Here is a 20992-nt window from a genome sequence, read left to right as displayed (position 1 = left end):
TTTAGATTTAGGGACCACTGTTCTTTATTAAAGTGATTTCTGTCAGTTTACAAAATAAGGCTTTATATTGCCTTAAAATTATCCCTTAAATAAAGTCAGTAAGCAGTTTTCTGACAAACTTGAACAGTTCACTGGATTTTAAGTGACTCAATTTGACTCTCAGACACAATTGTGTTTGTTTATGTAATTACTGTAAAAAAAAACAACAACCTATTGTTTATATTCACATTCACATTAAGCTGGAAGTGGGGATTACTTGAGAAACCAGTAAATGCAGCATTTTGGTTTGTAGGTCACATTTGCAAAATGGAAAAGACTGTCTTCTGCTTCATAAGTTACCTTTCTATATGATTTTTTTTTTTTTTTTATTGAACTGTATGTGTTTATTTTTTCTGTTATTTGCATTAACAGGTTTTTTTAATTCAGAAATTAAAAATCCACAATGATTTTCTTTGTCTGGCAATTAAGTAATCCTGTATTCCTGCACAACAATAAAAGAAAATTTAAAAAAAAAAAAAATCTGTTTGAAATGTTTGTGGATAAATTTAAGCCCAGCTCCCTTGTTTTAATAACATCTTCATTGAAGTATGCATAAAAGTGTGTATTTTAAATTTGCTATAAATTAATATTAAGCAATAACGTCAATTAGAAACCACTGAACTGACAAATTTTCGCATTATGGAAACCAATTTATGAAATTTTCTTAACAAAACAAGAAGTTCCATAATTTTCCTTAAAATAATTTCTTTATAGCCGGAAACCGAAACTATATATATTTTAGTCTTTCTGTATGTACAGTTATAAATTAAAAAAAAAAAAATTATTACGTCACATTTTGTTGAAGTTAGCTCCCCCCGCTGAACCCGGGCTAACCTCAACTAAACATTAAACGTCTTCATGATATAATTTGTTTTTAAAAATGGCTGACATTTTATCGCTGAAAGAATCGGTTTTGGTGTACTTAGACAGAAGCGGTGGTCTTAAGAAACTTTGCGAAAACTGCAAACATTTTAACGGTATGAGGTTCCGCTCCACGGCAGCCATGACAGCTAAAATCACCGAGTTTTTAACTTTGCTAACGGTCATTTTCAGGCACACAGCAGACCGAGGCGGTGTACAGGTTTTGTATAGGTGTTAATCCCGCCGATGTGCTGGAGCTGGATCCTGTACTGGGGGACTGTGTTCTCCATGACCCCCTGAAAGCCACGGCTTTGTTTCAGTCTGTAAGTGAAAACTGTGGGCAAAAATGAAACGTAGCTACATTTTTGCTGTCAGCTTAACTATATTTAACCAATTCCTCATTTAGGTTTGTTTCCTGGCTATAAAGACCCTTTCACTTATTGAAAAAATACACATGGAGAGTCAGGTAAACAACCGCTTCCCCTTTCACCGAAACAATACTGTGTTTTGTATAAATCCACAAGTGAAGGGCTCGTTTCCGTTTACTGTCCCAGTAAACAATGACTCCTAAAGGCAATGCAGCCCTCATTAATACACCTGGGCTTTTCCTAGTGTAATAAATCAGATGATGCCTCTGTCCTCTAACAATGTGTGTGTGTTTCTTTTGAGGTGAATGTTATTTTGAAGTTCACACACCTGCCTCCATTCCCCGAGTACACACTGGACCTTTCCAGTTTTCCTCGTTTATGTCGCCCTTTGAGGCCTGTCTCCATGGAGGGCCTGGTCATTTCCATGACAAGGGTCACAAAGTACACCCAGGGGGCGAGGTTCCTCTGCACTGATGATGGCTGCCCCTGCTCTACAGGTACTGCAGTACATACACATACTCTGTGGTTTTTAAGTCAGACTAAGACAAATGCAGTATATAAATTCTCATTTCTGTGATGCTGCTTGTAGGTTTTCACCACATTCGAGTGCACGCACCCGGAGCAACGGAGTCAGCCACAGTGAGAAACGACTTCAGCTGCATGATGTGCAGCTCCCAATTGAAAGAGGATGTGAAGTTTAGAGTTTTAGGAGGTACTATTGATTCAGAATGCTGCAGTGCGTTGTAAGGTTTGATTTTAACATATTACTACTGCAAAAATATCAGGTCAACCCCTCATTTCTTTATGTTTTGCTTCCAGTGAGCCAGACATTCTTGTGATTTTTTTTTTTTTTTTTGGTTGTGCTCTCTGAAGGTCTTTCAAAGATTTTCTTTGGACATTGGCTGCTTTTTCACTCAGTTTAAGGTCCATACTTGTATCTGTCCATTTTCATAGGAATGTTGTTTTGTTTGTTTTCTGTTTGTTAAATCACCTAACACTGAACTATAAATCATTCAAGCATATTGGGTCACGTCCTGTATACACATACAACAAAACTTAGTAATAAACCAATTTTAAATTTATCTTTAGACACTATGTTACTGGCAGCCTTTTACAAAAACACAATTTTTATTCATTTTTTTAAGTGAATCTATGAAAAATGCAGCAATAACACAGTTTGAAAGATATGAAATAGTATTTTTGCATCAACAAAATCAGCTGAAAACAGCCACAATAACACGGTGGAGGCTATGTCATGGTTAGGTGCTACATTTCAGCCAGTAATTTTGGGGATCTTATCAAATTTAAGCAATTATAAATGCTGAAAAGTTACATCAGACTTTATTCCACCATGCAGTGGCATCTGGAACCCATCTCACTGGCAGCTGTTTCATTCTTTAACATGGCAATGATCCCAAATAAACTGCCAGTCATAGATTGGTCTCTCCAGAACCCGGTCCTCAAAATGATTGAAGCAGTGTGGCATCATCATGAGAGAAAATGGAACAAAAATGCAGCCATCATCCAAAGAAGCGCTTTGAATGTCCATCAGGAAGCCTGGAGAACTAATCCTGAAGACTACTTAGAGAAATGACAAGAAAGCTGCCTAAGAGATTCCAGGCTGTGATCTGTCTGGAATTATAAGAAATTTGTTGCTGCTTAATATGCTGTATTTCTAATGTATGTTTACCCATGTTTCAGTAAATCATTGTGCCTATTTCCCATTTTCCTTGCAATATATAAAGTGGCTCCAGACTTTTGCACAGTAATTATGTATGTGTCTTTTTTGGGGTATAGACAAGCAGCTGGTGGAGCTGATCCATGTCAAAGCACTGGATGTTCTAAGAGGCCATGAGCAAAGCTCAATGAGATACCAGTCTGTTACCCTGTTTCTCAGAGGTATGTCTACAGTCTGCAGTGTGCAACTGTTTTAGCAGCGTGAATAACGGAGAAGAAAACTCATAGCTTTTTTTGGGAGGGGTGAAGGCAGTGGCAGAAGATGAAAAATATGCACTAGCATGCATTACAATACATCATGATCACACTCAATAATACCCAAGAGCAGAAACACAATCCATTACCGAACGTTTACATCAGAGTAGCCTAATCCTAAAACAGACGATACAAATCATAACACCAACAGTACTGAGTGTGACGGCTCCTTCGTGAAGGTCAGCACTGATCTGCTGGTTCAAACAGGACTTTGTGCACCTTGGCTTTTTGATTCAGAGAACAGCTCCGTAACAAAAACATTTTAAAATCAAACTGCACTGCAGATTAATATCCTCAAAATGCAAGTTTATTGTTTTGTTTGGAAAATAAGATCTTAATCCATTACTCTTGAGAAATGTGGTTATAATGGCTTATATTTACAGTCAAATGTATTGAGGTTTGCCATTAATTTTCTCTGGCTTGTTAAACGAGGTTCGCTTTGAAACACAAACTTGGTGGGGGAGAGTGCAAATAAATAGATTTTAGTGCAGCCGGCTGAGCACGGTGCCTCATGGTAGGATATTAAGTGTTTCTGTCCCCTCGAATAACATTGTCCCGCCAGCACCCCTGAGAGCTTAGCAAATCTCTGCAGCAGGATTAACATATTCTGTTGACCCAGTCCTGTGGAGGAATTCAATACAGCGAGCTCCCGTTACTAAACATATATGTTAATAAGTGCAAAGAACACTCATTAGCTGGCTGTGCAGTTCGCACACAGTGAAATCTTTGTTCTGAAGTCCTCACTCTGTTTCTCTTGGCAGTGGCTTGTAGGTGGCATGCATGTTTCTTTAGTAATCACCGGGCAGCCGAGAACAACTCCTTTGAGTGTTAATGCTTTGTTTCCCCTACTCATGTAGACGAGCTGTGTAACTCCATGAGAATCGGGCGATATTACCGGGTGTTGGGCATTCCTGCACATGTGCACCAGTGGCCCAACATTACCTGGAGTGTGGAGGCAAATAGTGTCCAGCCGTGGGAACCAGTGTGTAAGCCTGTGAATTATCTCCCATTAAAATTACAGAATGAATAGCAGATATATTAAATTTGTCTTCATACAGTGAAGTCTCAGGTTTTATATTTTTTAATTGTAGTAAAAGACCATCTTTTACAACTCAACTTACAGGTGACTGTAAAGTCAGCGCCCGCTTCCAGGAGCTGTTGAAGGGAACGGCCTCGTCTCCATGGAGGTTCTCCGCAATTGTAGCTCACTGCTTTGGGTTGGACGTGGCTCCTCTAGGCTTGTACGACACTCTGAAGCTGAGCTTGCTGCTTAGCTTGGTGCAGACCAGAATAGATGAAAAGGACACGTTTCACAACTTGGATCTTCTTGTTGTCACCACTGACACGCTTATACTCGACAGGTAAACAAATTTAAATGATCTGAATCCTGAAACCTACTGCGTCCTAAACAGGGATGTATACTTAGAACAAAAAGTAAGGAAATTTTGTGTTTGATCAATTATGTCTGTGTTGTAACAATGATTCTTGGCGATAAATCTTACACTGTTGGAAAGCCTGTTTATTTCCCCTTAAATGGTGCCACGTTTGTAAGGAAATGCATTTGTGGGTTGTGCCCATAAAAACTTGCCAAATCTTATCTGCCAATGCCAAACAGCTTTTTCTGCTATTTACTCTTGTTTGGTCTCGTTTATTGGACTGGAGGATTGAAGTCTTAAGAAAGAAGACATAATGGCAATTTAACAATTTGTTAATTAACAAACCACGACCTCAGTAACATGTGGAAGGACCATGAACAGCCACAACAGCCCTGGCACCTCCTCCTCATGCTGGGCACGAGCTTGGTCACACACCATCACACAGCAGTGTGTAACCACATGCTTGCGTTATGAGTGCTCAAGTAGAATAGAAAAGTGCTATTTAAGAACCAGTCCATTTACCTAAATGGACCCACTAGGTACCACACTTGTGATCAAATCGTCCTCGTTATCCATCCATCATCTTATCCTTTTGTGCTAGATTGATGACATACAGCTTGAGTTTGGCCTATCGTGGGATCAGGCATCAGGCCACGGGAGAGATGTTCGCATGCCTGTCCCGGGATGAACATGGGGCAGGTACTGCTAACATCCATGCTGGTTCTGTCCTGCTAGCCACTGGGGGTGTTTGCCTGTTGGGAGATCTGAGCTATTACAGAAAGGACAAGTTGGATTCCATTAAGTCAGGTAACGAATGTAAGTGCTACAATAACCTTAAAAGGATGTCAGCTATAAAAATCATGGATCTTTTTTTAAACAAAAATTTTTCCAGTTATGGAGACCCGCACACTATCAGTGTTCATCCCTGGAAAGAAATATGGTGAGGATGCAGACCAGCAGCTTTCCTTTCCAGTCCAGTGTAGCTTCTGGGCCGTCACAGACTCCTCCCGTCGATCTGGGAGGGCAGACTGTGGCGCACTGGGAGCAGCAGTGAGTTCAGTTCCATCAAGTTATTGTTGTATGAATGTGCTTTACTGGGTCTAAGTTTAGATTTATGTTTGTAACTTATTTTGCCTATTACACAGTTTTTTAAAAAAGGCCCCTTTCCTTCAGCTTAGATGCTGTTTGTTGGTGCTACAGGCAAAACAGGAAATTGAGACAATTTAGTGCTCTTGAAGGAAGTGCCCTGCCCAGGCAATTATACTTCACAGCAGAACCCTTGAGAATAATCAGTGCTTTGTGTTGCTCTTTTTGTAGGCAAGGGGTAAATAATGAAATGTAACCATTAAAATAAAGGTTTATTGACAGCTTTCTTTACTGTGAGCAGGAGATGGGTGCTGTACCAGCTCAGTTGGCAGATGCCTTTGGCCTTGTCATTGAGTGTAGAGACAGGGTTGGAGAGCAGGCCCTGCTTGCCCAGACTGTCCACACCCTCCAGCATGCAGTACAGTCTGGAAAACCCCATGACCCACCCTGCTGGGAGTTTTCCACTGAAGACTATCAGGAGGTTAACAAACATGTTCTATTACTATTATATTATAAATTATGTTATATTGCTAATATACTATTATATTCTTCAGCTGGTGGCCCATGCACAAGGTTTGCAAGTGGAGCTCAGCCCTGCAGCAGAGAAAATAATCCATGGTTACTACATGGCGAGCCGCAGAGTGCGATCACAGGGTCAGGGTGTCAACATGTCTGTGGCCTCTATCAAGCTGCTGTAAGTGCTTTTTACATTCAATCTCTGCTTTCTGCATATTAAACTGCAGAGGTCAAAGTCTGCTGTAATGTCAACTTCATCCACCAGGTGGTGCAAGCCCACTCTATTGCTGCTCGTAGATGACCATTTTTCATGCAACTTTGACAAATGTTTACAAATCTTTCCCACTGTGGTGACACGTTTTATGTTCAGCTAAAACTATGAAAATAAATGTTCTCAGTGAGAAGGCCAAACAGGGCAGGCCACATTATACTGTCCATACACAGCCAGTCTTGATTTATCCATTTACATTTTAAATGTAACATTTTTATTGATTACTTGTCCTACAGTGTATTAGAAAGGTCTTACTGAATACAGAGGCAGACATTCACATTGTATATTCATTTTGTCACAGGATCTCTTTGGCTGAGGCCCATTGCAAGCTATGTCTCAGAACTCAAGTACTAGAGCAGGATGCTGTGATCGCTGTACTCCTTTGTGAAAGCTCAGTCTCACTCAAGCATGGTATTCATTTCATTTTTACACCTCCTCAAAACACTAAAAAGTAGATATTTAGCAATTTAATGATATTACTCGATGGTTCTGTTCATAAGCATGGCTCATTTTATTGATCAATATATAACACTCAAGATAATAAAGCATCAAACACCAATATAATATACAATATATTCAGGATTTTCTCTTCTTCATACAGGCGCCTCTGCTCTCATTATTCCACCCGATCCAGTGTTTCCTTGTGACCTGGGAGATGTAGATGGTTTGTGCAAGCGAGACGCTGCTCTGGATGAGCTCCATCAGCTTATCTTACGGTTCATCTACACCAACGCACCTGGAGCAGACACATACATTACAGAAGAGTGAAGCCTCTCTAGGTTGTTTAACAAAATGCAGGTAGGCAACACAAGATTAAACTCCTTTATTTTTACATTTCAAATCTGTACGCTGATCAAATACAACCAAACAAATAAATACGTGCTGAATGCAGATAAAAAGATGGATTACCCAAAATCTGAATCCAGTACATGTTTAAAAATATTGCATCCAAGATTAAATAACCAAAATACACTTAAGATATTTTTTCTTGCAGACAAATCCCCCCACCAATTGTGCATATCAAATAAAAAAAGAAAACAACTATCCATTTTTAAATTGTAAGCACGAAGGGGGGGAAAAAAACTGAGCTCAATGTGGCATGTGCAGGTCTGAAAAACCAAAGGGACAGGGCTAGGACCTGTTACTTACCTTTCAATTGTGGCCACTCTGTGTACTCCCAAGTCATTCAAGTGTTTCCGAAACCTTGCACATCTAACAAATATACAGTATATAGTCAGTCAAATGAGAATAAATGATTTATGTGGGTTTAAAAGTAATTTTAAGTTCAGTTAGTCACATTCTCAGCAGCCCATTTTGGTCTGATGGGTAAACGGCGAAAAAGTGAACTCATCATTACAAGTTACATCAGCAGACATACCAGTGAAGTAAGCTGGCAATTTATGCCTCTTTTACACTAGTAACTACTCACCTCAACTCGACTCTGTTTCAGACGCTTTCCATTACAATTGAGTCCTAAAATGTGCTTTCAGTCGTTATAGCAACGCATCTGAAAGTCCAGTAACGACATCTGTATGTGACAGAAACACCACAATGTTTGTTTCTATGAAGCCATTTCTGTCATTGCCAGGTTTCAAAAAATGGAAGAAGTCCCTTTCTTGACTTACTGAGTGACACTACTGACTGGCCAATTAGTGGTATTCTGTCTGTTGACGTCATATTTTTGGACTGGAAACCCGGCTGGGTAGGTACTAAAAATGTACCTGATCCCAGGTACTACCACGTAATGGAAACCCCTAAAATCCCAGTCTAGCCAAGGCGTGCCAAGTAGGTACTAGAGGAAAAGGGCTATTAGAATCCCAGCTCCTGAATACACCAGTCTACTACTGGCTTTACTTACCAGGAAAGGCATGAAATCACTGCCAGTCACTGTGTAGCTCCATTACTGCTGCTGCTGTTTATCTGCAGAATTAACAATACACAGTGTAATTTTAGATACAGGTAATGTAGAAATAATAGGCTCAAAACTGAAATCAGATTAACAAAAGAACAAAATTGCTAAATGGAAAGTAAATGCCAAGTTTGGCAAGATGAAATTTTCTGGCTATGTGTGAAACTATTACTGTATTAAATAAAAACTGGGGTAAACTATGTGACACAAAGGCTGCAGCTGGTAATTCAGTAGTCCCAAATCTCACCACTTAATTGTCTGATGGGTAAACGGCGAAAGAAGTGAACTCATCACTATTCCAGCTGCAGCTATAGAATAGCTGCCGCAAAGCAAATTAATATAACTTGTTGTTTGGGAATCATTTTAACCACTGAATCAGTATGAGCAGACAAGATTTGCAACAATTACTGCAGTTACTCATTTTTCCATTTTACTGTTGTGAAACCACTAACCTGTCCTCAGGGAAAGGAGACAAAGGATTAGGCATCTCGTGCCTCTCCTGCAACCACAGCATGAGACCTGAAGCAAAATAAACCACTGACATGAACTTCCTGAAAATCTCTTCATACAAATCAAATATGAGGCTGTCTGATGTTATGCTGGCTATTCAGTTAGTCACAGTTTCACCATGTTATTGTCTGACGGGTAAACGGCAAAAATGTGATCTCATCACTATTCCAGCAGCTGGACTGAGCTACAGTTAAACCAAAACTTAAATATGGTCAAATATTTCAGCTCTCACCTTAAAGGGTCAACACAGTGAAGACATCAGGTTATTTGCAGCAGCATAGTATCTGAAATAAAAAAATAAAAAATAAAAAAAAAAGAGAGTTAGTTTAGTATGATCTTTTGGTTTTATTAAGGACCAGCCTAATAGTTCGCTCTAACTTTAAGTTTTTAAATCAAGTAGTTACTCCCTTTCAACAGAAATACACCCCAACCACCTCTCAAGATCAGTGAAAGTCTGTCACTGCAGCTTTTCCAAACCTTGCAACTAATTGCTCTCAGGAGTGATGGGATATTGATTTGCAGCTTGAATAAGTAAAATGTACTGAAAGAAAAGCCAATATAGCGAGAACAGATGACTGATCACCTGAAGGTCAAAGGTTGCAAAATAACACAGCCCAGGAGCATGGCTAACACCGCATGTCTGAGAATGGGTTCAACAGCAGGTCACGACCTCTGCCATGACCTTATGTCTTCATTGGGGCCTTGATGACTTTCCCCAGTAAACTAATGAGAGGTGGTAATTCCCTGACCAGCAGCTCTTCTGGTGACCCCTTGACAAGATTAGACGTAGCGTTCAGTAAGATGCTGAATGACAGTGAGTCCAGAAAAATGATTTATTACTTTACTTCAGGGATGAGACCTGTCTATTATAACGAGACATGCACACCAATGAACAAAGGTGGCGAAGGAAGACAAATCCCCAATATTACATTTGAGGTGCAAATGCAAACTTTTTAAATATGCTATCACTTGCTTTTAGGCAACCAAGAAACCAGAAGTAACCAGAAGTTTGTCTTTAAGCCCTTATACGACTCTTTAAACTTATAAAATTCCCCATCTTAATATCTAATACAAGTTCGCCATCATTTCGGCTTCGTTTTTAGTTTACGCAGGCATACATCCACAGATCTGCAAAATAATACTTCACGCCACGTGTTTCTTGTGAGCCTAACCTGTTCACATTTGTAAACTGGAACCAATGAGATCGTGGGACCGGGAGACGAGAAATAAAAATGTCTGCCACATGAAACGATTGTATTTTATTACCAACACACTAACGTGTTTTTGTAAGGACAGAGTTGGTGCAATGCTCAAAATCAGGAGCCAGATTAGCTTTACTATACAAATGGAATGAAACACCTTTTAGTGTTTTAACTATGATGAGAAACAGTAAAGCGAGGGGAGGAAAGCTACGCTGTACTCCTTTCACCCACGTGGCTGAGTAGCTAGCTAGCTAGCTTCATGCTACCGACTAATGGCCTGTTTCAAGAGCAAATTCATATTCATCTTGAAAACACGCTGACTGATGGTCCATTTTAAGCTATGCAAACGTACACAAGCGTGTCTCTATTGCTTACCTACGTGTTGAATCGCGAAGAAGTTCAATGTTGAGAAGAGCTGAAACGCCGCACTGCCTTCTGCAGCCATCTCCAGGGAAAGAGGAAGAGTTTCCGGTCCGACCTCCTGTTTCTACGCACCACGGCTGCGCAGTGCAGCATGCGAAGCGCACAGCGAAGCATTTTTTAAGCTTCTCTTTAACATCTAAAGTGCTCTTATTTATGCACTGTATTGCATAAAGTTTTAATAACAATGATGATGGCCTGTAAAGACATATACATATGTGGTGATTTTTGTTCAGTTGTCGTCATTCTATATTCTGACCGATGGTCATTCTGGGCATGCGCTCAGGGGCCCATGTAAAGGTGTGTGTGTGTGTGTGTGTGTGTGTGTGTGTGTGTGTGTGTGTGTGTGTGTGTGTGTGTGTGGTGGGGGGTGGGGGGCATCCAAGAGGCAAATGGAATAATAAATAAATAAATAAATAAATAAATAAACAAACAAACAAACATACTAATACCAGCGCTGTATTCAGTTAAAAATAGATCTGAGAGAGAAAAGAGACAGAGCAAGTGTGTGTGTGTGTGTGTGCATCAAAACTTACATTAAATTTATTATTATTGGTAATTTTTCCATTTAATATAAAGTACTTTAGAGCTTTTAGTGAAGCTGTACAATCATGGCCACTTTTCGTTTTTTTTTCAGGAAGGTACGATGCTCTGAATTTGGAACTACTTCTATGTACTTGTATATGAACGTTCCTGTGTAATATGTCTGATTACTGAAGAAGGAACAGAAGGCCGAGCATAAAACAAATGAATAAAAGTGAATTTAAAAAAACAAACAAACAAACACAAAAAACAAACAAAGAGGGGTATGTAACTTGATGATCTGGACATGTGACAGCAAAAAAAATAAATTAAATTAAATAAATAAAAAATATATCATAATTTCTGTTTCTATGCTCTTCCTTTATTTAATCCGCACTAGCTAAATTAGGGAAATATCGTCATTTGTTTCATTGTAGCCTAAAGGGATTTACACATACCTTTATCAATATTTTAAAAATTACATCATGAAATCCGATTAATCAGTCTAACAGAGTCACCAATAAAGATATTTTGAGTGAAGAAATTGGTATTATAACACTTATCATAACACTTTAATTCATAGTGAAGTATTAATATTTTAAATGTTAGTGATAAGAAAAATAATCAGAAATAAGAAAGCAGTCATCCCTTTTAAACTGTATGGATTGTAATTGTTTTTACTAACACTATAAATTATGCATTCATGTATCGTATTTTTTTTATATTTTATGATGAAATAATACCAATTATTATTGTTTACATAGACCTTTTAGCCAGTCGGATTTCTAAAATCAGCTGCAAGACAAGTTAAAACGTTTCTGTATAGTCATCAGTGAAATTTGTGTTATCTCCAAATTCTTAATCGAGCACCACAGATGGATTTGATTAAAACCTACAGCCACACAATTACAGTGACTGTTCAGAGACCACAAAAACCACAATCACTGTCCAGCAAATGCCATCAGTAATAATAATAATAATAATAATAATAATAATAATAATAATAATTGGAACACCTTTAAAATGTTTTCTATCGTTCAAACCTTGGAGACATATCTTCTTTCATTGTCAAGTAATTTATTCACAAACACATTTACACCCATGCATGTAAAAAATAAGGAGGAACATGAGACTCGGAGCCTGCATTGTGGGCTCCCTGACAGACCACTTCACATGACAGATGTTAAGTTATTCACACATGCATTTAGTGCAAATGTCTCAGCTGAAAGTGCACACTCAAGCATGACGGGCTCGTTGCCCCGAGGAGTCTCTGTAAATATACCTGGGACGTGTGTGGAGCTGCACAATGCAGGCAGGATTAGTCGAAATAACACACAGAAATATAATGTATGCTTTCTCAAAATTTATACAATAAAATTCACGTAATATATTAATTTACAAGGGCTTCCTAATTTGCGGTGCTTTAGTGGGAGCTGTTCTACAATCATGTGCCGCTTCGGAAGTAAAGCATGAACTCATGCACAAAACGAAGCTGTTCGGTACAAATGAATTAAGCCTATTTTACTGGGAGGTGGACGACGATGGGCCTTGATCCTCTGACTCTGAAGGACTTGAAGTGTTTAGGAATTGCCCGGTTGCTCCAACGTACAGCCTGGATCGCATTGGCCATTTCTGTAGGGGAAAAACAGAAACTAATAAATCGAAATATTTAAATTGGTAAAATAATTTCTAAAAGCAGAACTCGGTGGTGTGACAGGATTTTCTGCATCTATAGGATAAAGGCTGTGCTAACTTCTTATATTTTAAAAAGTGAGAAATTTCTAACAGAACATGATCACCAAAATAATTTTAGAATAAAACAATTAATGAAGAATTGAAAACAAAACTAGATCTCTAGTGATTAATGCTTATTAACACTGACCTTCACCGGGTGCAGGTAGCCTTCGCCTTTCAGTGAGTGTAACGCCTCTGTTTGTTTCGTGCCCTCTCCTTCCTCTGTGCCTTCTTCCTGCAGAGTTCGAGTCAGATGGGCAATATAGGTGGTGGCCAGTATCAGCACGTCGAGTTTGGACAGCTTGGTGTCCGGCGGCACTGACGGCAAAGTCCTTTGAAGCTCCAGGAAGGCGTTCCTCAGCGTCTGTACCCGGCTCCTCTCCCTCGCCGCATTCGCTGCTGCCGGGCGTCCTCTGCCGCCGATCCCGCCGCTCTGGAGCACTCTGGCCCGGTGGAGCTCCTGACGACGACCGTCTGGACTCGGGCTGGAGCTCGGGCTGGATCCTGGACTGTCATCCACCACTGCTCCGGAGCAATTACCGCTGTCCATTCGGAGCGTCTGTCTTCCAACCATCGGGGTGCACTTACTGACCTGGATGAAGAGGTTTTAGGTTAGCCTATACCTGCCCACTGTAGCTGCACATTTTATTTGAACTCTAGCTGTAACTTTCAGCCATTTTACAGACAAATTTGAATATTTAATTGAGTCCGCTGTTCTGTAGCAAATGTTCTAATTTGAACTTAAACATTTATACTTATCTACACTATTAAAGTTGCTGCCTTTTGCATTTATTTATATCCATGAGTTAAGTTCTGTGATTAAAGGTCAAACTGTATGATGCTGCAAATAAAACAGGAAACACACTTCAAGTCTAAAAAAATCTTTCAGCATCAAAGAAAAACAAAACAACAAAAAAAGAAACCTAATCCAAATAACTGACAGCTGTCTAGTTGCACTGACATAAATTTATGCTCAGAAGATTTCCAAACCAAGTCTTTCCCGGCATGAGAGCTTTATCTGTTCGGTAGTCTGATGTGGAGTTTACCTCTGGTACTTCTCAACGGCTCTGCCTCAAAAAACGACATGAAGGCAACCCAAAGAAGACGTCGTTAGGTCGGAGAATTTGCTCGCCAATGTAGAAGAGGTCCCTTTCAAAGTCCAGTTTATCCTTATAAAGTATGCAGGAACGCTGCGCCGCAGTCCCCGTGTACGCACATCCAACACTTCACCTGTGTGCGTAAGTCTCGGGAGCCCTTAATTTATTGGATACACAAAGCGGCGGACAAGTATTTCACTCCGACGTAATTAATCTTTCGACCCATAACACCCGCTCGCAGCGGAGAAAAGGCTGCTCTTTCCCCCTTCCCAACTTATTTCTGTCTGGGGGCAGCAGAGGCTCGTTTTCAACGCCAGAGGCAGGGCTCTCTTTTGCTTCAACTCCGATATGTGCAGGCCGTATCCCACTCTAATTGGCTGCGAACTTGACACTGTATTTTCTTCATAAGCCTATCACCAAAAAAAAAAAGGAAAAAAAAGTGGCATTGGGGAGAAGTTTGGTCACAATTACCTCAAATATGCTCCTTAAGGTCAGAAACAAAAGGCTGGTCTACCAAAACACTATTTGCAATAGACCATGAAGCCAAACTGACAAGGGTAAGGTGATATGCAAAACATGTGACGAATTGCCAGAGTGTCTTGAATTGCAAACTCATTGGAACAGCTAATAAATAAACTCCAGCACTGCAATCAACAGGCAGGCGTTGAGGAAATTCTTGTGAGACTCATAAATTAATCACTCTGATTTTCAGGGCTCCAAACAGAGATGTCGGCAAATTAATGAAAGGAATTATTCATAATATGTGTATCCTCAGAGTGTTCTTAATAAACATTGTTTTTGTAAGGATGGGGTAACAGTATTGCTTCGGGCCACTAATTATAAGGAGAAGTAAGGGAAGGTTAAGTAAGCTTGTTTCCCTAATTATCCCGCATCTTTCAGAGTTACGCACCCACGTGGCTCCCCAAAAACTCAAAGTAACGACGATGAGACCAAATACGTCCGCGTCGCGGCTTTATATGTTATAAAAGAGGACGGAATCATTTATCACGGCTGTTTAAATAGAAGCACACGCTGTTAGTTTTGGATAATGTAAAGACTTGTAATAATAAAGCAGAGCGATCATTTAGATTGTGCCACTCTGCATCTCCATGTTCACTTATTTGCTGACATGCATTTAGAAGAAAAATGACATCACAGGAAATGCATTGCAACTAGCAGTTTGGGTTTGGACAAATTATTTAAATCATCAGACCCCCCCCCCCCCCCCCCCCCCCCCCACTCACACACACATAAAGCAATTATCAATAAAACAGCTGTAAAAAACATTAAATAAATGTCTTTATTTTTTCCCCACAATGGTTATTAATTTTAGTTACTTATTATTTCAATATAATGAAATCACTTTAGAATATGCTGTAAAAACATGCCATAGGTGAAGGAAGCTGCAGTGACTCTGAGTTGCCTGCAGTTTTGCAGATATAATAATCAAGATGGATGAACAAGGCACAAGCACGGTTAGTCGTAGGTGAAGATTTTGGTGCATTTGTAGGTTTGTCTTAAAGCAACCACATGACTGCAGACAGCTGATGAGACAGCCAAAAGATCAAGGCTATTTACAGAAACTGGAATTTTTCTGCCCTGGAAGATAAGAGAGAGAGAGAAAAAAATCAAATGCTGACAAATAAATATTATCTCTATAATTGTTTTATGGCTAAACTGAAATGTCTTTAATCTTATGTAAAATCAGTAAAACTGATGGTTCCTTTCAAGTTTTCAAGAAAAAAAGATAGGAAGGAGAATGAAGCAAAACTAACTGACTCTTACAATAAAATATGAATTTCTCTAGCAATGTTCACTTTTTTTGGAGGCAGGGGGGGACTTTAAGAATTGGGGTCAGCCTACCATCAGTAGTTATTACTTATGATTTGGATTCACTCTGCAGTTAAATAATTTAGTAAGTCATGACATAGATGTGCCGAATGTAGGCTTTTTTAAACTGTGATACTGGACCTGAGAGACTGCTGTGGCTTCCACCTCTGCATGTTAGCGTGGCTGTGACCAGGCTGCAGATCCTGACCCATGTTAAATTCATCTGAAATATAAACAAAGCCAAGTACTGCTACTACTACTGAAATTTGCATGGGTGTGAAGTCACCCAGCGGCCTTATGAACTTATGTAAAACTCAATTCAGACGTTTTTGTGATTTTCACATTAATCTAAAAACTGATAGTATGGTTTTCCAGTATTGTTATACATATTAGCAGATCCACAGTAGAAGTGACTTAATGGACCATGCAAAGACGAAAGGGAGAATTAAATAGCAAAAACAGGAGGGAAAAATGACTGTAAACAAGGTTGGTGGATTTTTTAAAAAAATGTACAAATAAAGTAACTTACTTGTTAGAGAATAAGGGATGAGTGCTCCAGACATCATGCTTATTATTTTTTTTCTTCTTGGCCTCCCTGGATGCTTTCCAGTTAATAAGAAACTCTCTGGTTAAGTCATTAATCTCCCTTCCATCAAGAGCCTCTATAAGAAATGTTTTAACCAAACAAACATTAAAAATAAAAAACATAAAATGAACTATTGTGAATGTTTTGATTTTATCCTTAAGAGTGTTTCCTAAATTTAAGTCACAGCAAAATAATGAAAGCGTATTTTCAAATTAGAAGTGAACTGAGCAAACAAATGATTATTATTTTACCGAGGCTTGTGCACACGGTTATCAGGCGGTCTCTGTACTTTGGTTTTTTACACACAGGATTTCCACTCAAATCCATTAGAAACAGCTGAGGCCAGTGGCTGAACACATCTTCTAGCTCCTGAAAATAAACACAAAGCAGGAAATCTGCTATAATCTGTTGTGTCTGAATCCCTAATTATTCTACTGGAAACACTGTGTCTCTAAGGTTATTGTCTACACATCAAACAATAGCCCAGTTTGTTTAAAACAAATATAATGCAATCTTATGATTGCTATTCAGATGATCATAGCGAAAAAAGAAAGGTGTGAGTGAATGGTAATATGAAGTATAAGGGCCAATAGAAAGTGCATAAACAACACATCAGTCTGTTTTAATAAACAGTGTCGCCGGTGTCATGTAACTACAAGTTTTCTCCTGGGGCAGTGTGAGGCTGGCTCCTCCAGCGAGTAGCCTGCAGTTGTATGTTTATCTAAAGGCACATTAATCCAAGCCTGGAAATATGAATACTCTCTGGACACGCTCTGATTGTTCATTGCCTTCCTGTCTTGGCCAAAGCGCTTCCACTTTTCCAGCTTGAGCCGCAATCAGTTCAGAGGGGGACCCCTGAGCACCACGCGCTCCCAGGCTTTGATAAATGATCGTGTCAGGGCCGTCACTCAGAAGGCCCTCACTGAAGAGGAGCCCAGCGCCAAATTGCCCCCCACACGGGGGCGTGGAGAACAGCAGAGGCTGAATGCTCACTGAGCTTGGCCGGCTCTCTCACTTCCACTAATGATGGGCCAGTTATGAACCTGTATTTGACCAGAGCTTCGATTCCCCCTGTCCTCTCTGCCCCGCGCACAGCTAACTGCCTCAGAAGATGCTCCCCATTTGTCACCCGGGCTGACTGCCTGTCATAATCTATTTTAAAAATCCATAATGTTTCCTCTGGACTCTGACCAAATGGTGCAGAAGAAAAAATTGATCCTTTGGAGGGCTGTCTTTGCGCAATCGATAGTGGCAGACGGGTTGTATAAATTATAGGAGACATCTGCTAAAAAAAATGACACGTGTACAACAATTACCTGCATCAACGATCTCCAAAGAAAGTCCCCTGTTTTAAGAAGGTAGTAAAGTCAACTACAAAGTGCTTTCATTGCGTCATCCTGCTATTAAATGCCAATTAGAAGCAAGAATTACACCCTTTCAAATAAAGCCATCAACTTTTTCAGTTAACAGATAAGTTTAAACAGAGATATCATTGCCATCATAGCGTCAGGGAGTCTAATAAATCTCATAAAGTGATACAGCGGGGGTTTGCGACATCAAATAGACGATTCCAAGGCAGAGAGGAAAAATCAACCTTCCAAGGAACGGGAGAAACTTGTGCTTGTTTGAAGCTGTCAGCGAGAAAATTCTCGGGGGAATGGTTCGCTGATTTGTTGAATAATTCTGACCCTGTGCGAGTCGTGGAGACTGGGAAGCTCTGGCGGGATTTGCAGGATTTAGTTCCTTACAACTCCGCTATCCATATCATTTCACACATCAGTGCAGAAAGCCATGGAACAATGTTAATGCTGACCTGATCAGGCATGCATAGTTGCTGTGAAGGGGTAGTATTTACTTTGACTTCACGTGCACTCACTTTCTAATTGAGTCACACTGCAGCAGGAGCCTTGAATGACATCAAGTAAGTCCTGAAAACGTATATTTACCTCAATACTGCACAGCTTATTGTCTGCAGCAGAAAAATGCTGGAGCTCCTTCAGCACCGCCAGGTCTCTGATATCATCGATGTTGTTGTTATTAATATTCAGGACACACAGAGATTCCTGAACAAAGAATTTACAGAATTCATATTAATGTAAAGAAAATAGTTCATGTTACAGTCAGTACAATGACAGACTACTACAAACAGATCCTGGACTATAACGTATATATGAAACATATTTTTTATGGTCAAATCAACTTGATATTAAACTACAGGTATTCAAATATGCAACGCAACTTCCAAAGAAAAGACAAAAATCATTTGCACCCACCCAAAGAAAATATCTGCAATACCATATATCAGAGCTTAAAGGAAGCAGTACTAGTTGGTCCAAACTACATTTACTTTTATCTCTTTATTCGCTTGTAAGCACTCTTAAGCATGTGGATATGTTGTCTTTACATATATATATGTGTGTGGTGCAGTTGCAAAATGTTCACCCTGGTTAGAAGTTTCACAATGGCTCATTTATAAAATGCTGGAACTCTTTAAATTTGCACAGCAATTTCTTTAATTTATCTAAACAAACAAGAAGCTGAGACTTCTGGTGTGTTTATCCATAGCATGGGCAGTAAACGAAGCAAACAGACTCAACTGATTTGTCAGACCAGAGGGAGCAACAGAGATCTCTTTGACATCATCAAACCCTGCACAATATTGCTCTTACACGGATCAGGGGAAATCTCAGATCTCTCTTTCACTGGATGTGATAACCTACACATGGGTTGACAGCTCACACACATCTTTGTGCATGAAAAGTGAATGTCAGACCTTCGTCTGGTCTTTCGATAGCTTAAAAACGTATAATGAATCAACCAAGAATAACTTAAGTTATTTGGAAGTGTGGGAGATGTTTTTTTCTGATACTATTAGTGAGCCGAACAGAGTAAAAATAGGTCATACAGCGAGGGAGTCGAGAGTCCTGGGGTCAAAGAGCAACTTTTCCCCCGGTGTCAGTCTTTGATTCTCCACATGAAGCTCTTTGAGCTGATGGAGCTGCTCTAAGCCCTCCACCACAGCAATTCTGTTCCCCCCGAGATACCTGCAGAGCAGCAAAAATAACATACATGTTCAAACACACACCTCCCACTTCATATATTTATCACCAATCAGTTGAACTTTACTCACAGTTTAGAGAGGTTCTGCAGATTGTGCAGATTATCTATATGGGTTATGCTGTTGTTCTGCATATAGAGATGCGTGAGGTTGGAGGCAAAGCTGAGGTTGCCAATGTAAGTGATGTTATTATCATACAGGTAAAGAACGGTGAGGTTTGTACACATTGAAAGATCTCCCTTGAAAATCAAGAAAATTAGGCATTAAAATTAGTAAATTGAAAAACCAGAATTAAAGAAGTGTTAAAGATGCTGGTTACTTACAATATCTTCAATATTCTTGTTAGAAAAGTGGAGGTGGGTGAGTGTCTTGAGGTACTCTGGGAAGGAGAGGCCCCTTTTCTTTTTGAAGTGCTTTCTAGACTTAGCAATCAGATCTACGGTCAGATGTACCATGTTGGCTTGTCACAATCTCGGCTTCAGAGAGGATCCCTTTCAGCTTCAGCCAAGCATTCAGCCCACAGCAGTGACTATGGGTTGGCTGTGTCTAAAACATACAAATATTTCCTCTGAATATTTCAATGGTCTAAAACCTAATCACGTCATGGTTTGAAATAACTAATGGAAAATTATATGATTTTAGGTGACCACTGTGTTTTTATATAAGGCTTGTGTACTAAAATGACCTGACCGTGAGGTATACAATTATACTTTTTGAGTTTAATTTCCTCAGGTATTAAGCTTAGGTTGTATTAAGTATACAACTGTGTACGCGTGTAGTTAAAAGATACTGTTGGGGAGAGGAGAGCAGAGTGATGTGACAGCAGGTCTCATCCACGCTTGATCTCAAGGCTTCGGGTCGGTGGTGTAAGGAAAACTAGACACTGATCGATAAGCTATAGACTAACTGAACTCAAACACTCCTGGGCCTGGGGTTTTCAGGGACGGCGGTTTGTCACTGTCAAAGAAAATCCACGCTTATAGCAGTGCATACGGGCAGGGAGTAACATACTGAAGTGGATAAACTGCAAAGCAACAGTGAAAGGAAGGAATCGGGTCCTTTTTATGTTGTGTAGCTTCGCTAGCACAACAAATATAGCCCCAATATTAGACTCTTAACTACATCTAACACGAAGTTCTACGTTTCCGCTAAATATTCTTCAGGTGTAAAAATCAAATATATAAATAGTTAACTGCATTCTCCTACCTTTCAACGCCGGCAAGGGGGTTTAAAACGTATGTTATAGCTACACAGTTTTCAAGCGTGTTGGTCTTTTTTGTTTGAGATCGTGAACATGGTTTCTATGGAAACAACGGAAGTAGCGTCCGCGAGACACAACAGAATTCCACGGGTCACTGAAATTGGCGCAACACCAGCGAAGCGGAAGTAGGCTATTAAGTAGCTAACTGGGGGACTAGTGTACTGAAAAGTCCCGAACAGCTAACATGATAGTAAAACTTCCAGATTGAAAGAGGCTTTTTTATGTTTTTATTTTAGGGGAAAGTCGGTAAACTTTAAATTTTGTCATGACCTGAGTTTCCTGTGAAGGAGTGACTTGCCTCTGCTTATGCAGCAGCCCTTGGTGGGGAGGAAGCGGGATCAATCATTCTCACAG

At 39.8% G+C, this 20992-nt stretch overlaps 3 protein-coding genes and 1 long non-coding RNA gene across 5 annotated transcripts; 1 reads left to right on the top strand and 3 right to left on the bottom strand.

Moving 5' to 3' along the window:
• The first annotated feature begins 135 nt into the window (after positions 1-135).
• Positions 136-16233, top strand: mcmdc2 (minichromosome maintenance domain containing 2). The gene is made up of 15 exons (XM_040043999.1): positions 136-1016; positions 1093-1223; positions 1307-1366; positions 1570-1765; positions 1858-1980; positions 3066-3167; positions 4118-4246; positions 4384-4621; positions 5238-5443; positions 5529-5686; positions 6024-6203; positions 6277-6416; positions 6811-6920; positions 7111-7307; positions 13048-16233. The coding sequence occupies exons 1-14, from the start codon at positions 920-922 to the stop codon at positions 7275-7277; spliced, it is 2037 nt and encodes a 678-aa protein (XP_039899933.1). The 5' UTR covers positions 136-919; the 3' UTR covers positions 7278-7307; positions 13048-16233.
• On the bottom strand, positions 6997-10640 carry LOC120741239. 2 transcript variants are annotated; one of them, XR_005697579.1, is made up of 6 exons: positions 10506-10640; positions 9161-9212; positions 8871-8937; positions 8368-8429; positions 7659-7721; positions 6997-7245 (listed from the first exon to the last, which is right to left on the bottom strand). It is a non-coding gene; the product is annotated as an uncharacterized LOC120741239 (long non-coding RNA). The 2 variants fall into 2 exon arrangements; XR_005697580.1 differs by having other exon boundaries at positions 10510-10621.
• LOC120741238 (transcription factor 24-like) lies at positions 12095-13965 on the bottom strand. Its single transcript, XM_040044004.1, has 3 exons — positions 13853-13965; positions 12955-13398; positions 12095-12704 (listed from the first exon to the last, which is right to left on the bottom strand). The coding sequence occupies exons 2-3, from the start codon at positions 13378-13380 to the stop codon at positions 12594-12596; spliced, it is 537 nt and encodes a 178-aa protein (XP_039899938.1). The 5' UTR covers positions 13381-13398; positions 13853-13965; the 3' UTR covers positions 12095-12593.
• On the bottom strand, positions 15214-20762 carry ppp1r42 (protein phosphatase 1, regulatory subunit 42). The gene is given in 10 exon segments (XM_040044003.1): positions 15214-15502; positions 15875-15956; positions 16263-16297; positions 16299-16395; positions 16571-16688; positions 18266-18382; positions 19225-19363; positions 19450-19616; positions 19701-19923; positions 20584-20762. Coding segments are annotated over 9 exon segments (912 nt in total). The 5' UTR covers positions 19833-19923; positions 20584-20762; the 3' UTR covers positions 15214-15477.
• Positions 20763-20992: the final 230 nt, after the last annotated feature.

This window comes from Simochromis diagramma, unplaced genomic scaffold (assembly GCF_900408965.1).
Source record: "Simochromis diagramma unplaced genomic scaffold, fSimDia1.1 OVJJ01000602.1, whole genome shotgun sequence".
NCBI classification, from domain to species: Eukaryota; Metazoa; Chordata; class Actinopteri; order Cichliformes; family Cichlidae; genus Simochromis; species Simochromis diagramma.
This window is presented reverse-complemented; position numbering and strand designations above follow the sequence as displayed.

Bases quoted from the DNA above. Each gene is read 5' to 3' on its own strand.
- mcmdc2 (XM_040043999.1), top strand. From the start codon at position 920: ATGGCTGACATTTTATCGCTGAAAGAATCGGTTTTGGTGTACTTAGAC. The intron at 4,247-4,383 runs GTAAGCCTGTGA...CTCAACTTACAG, and splicing joins CCAGCCGTGGGAACCAGTGT to GTGACTGTAAAGTCAGCGCC. The intron at 6,921-7,110 runs GTATTCATTTCA...TTCTTCATACAG, and splicing joins CTCAGTCTCACTCAAGCATG to GCGCCTCTGCTCTCATTATT.
- LOC120741238 (XM_040044004.1), bottom strand. From the start codon at position 13,380: ATGGTTGGAAGACAGACGCTCCGAATGGACAGCGGTAATTGCTCCGGA. The intron at 12,705-12,954 runs GTCAGTGTTAAT...TTTCCCCTACAG, and splicing joins GCTACCTGCACCCGGTGAAG to AAATGGCCAATGCGATCCAG.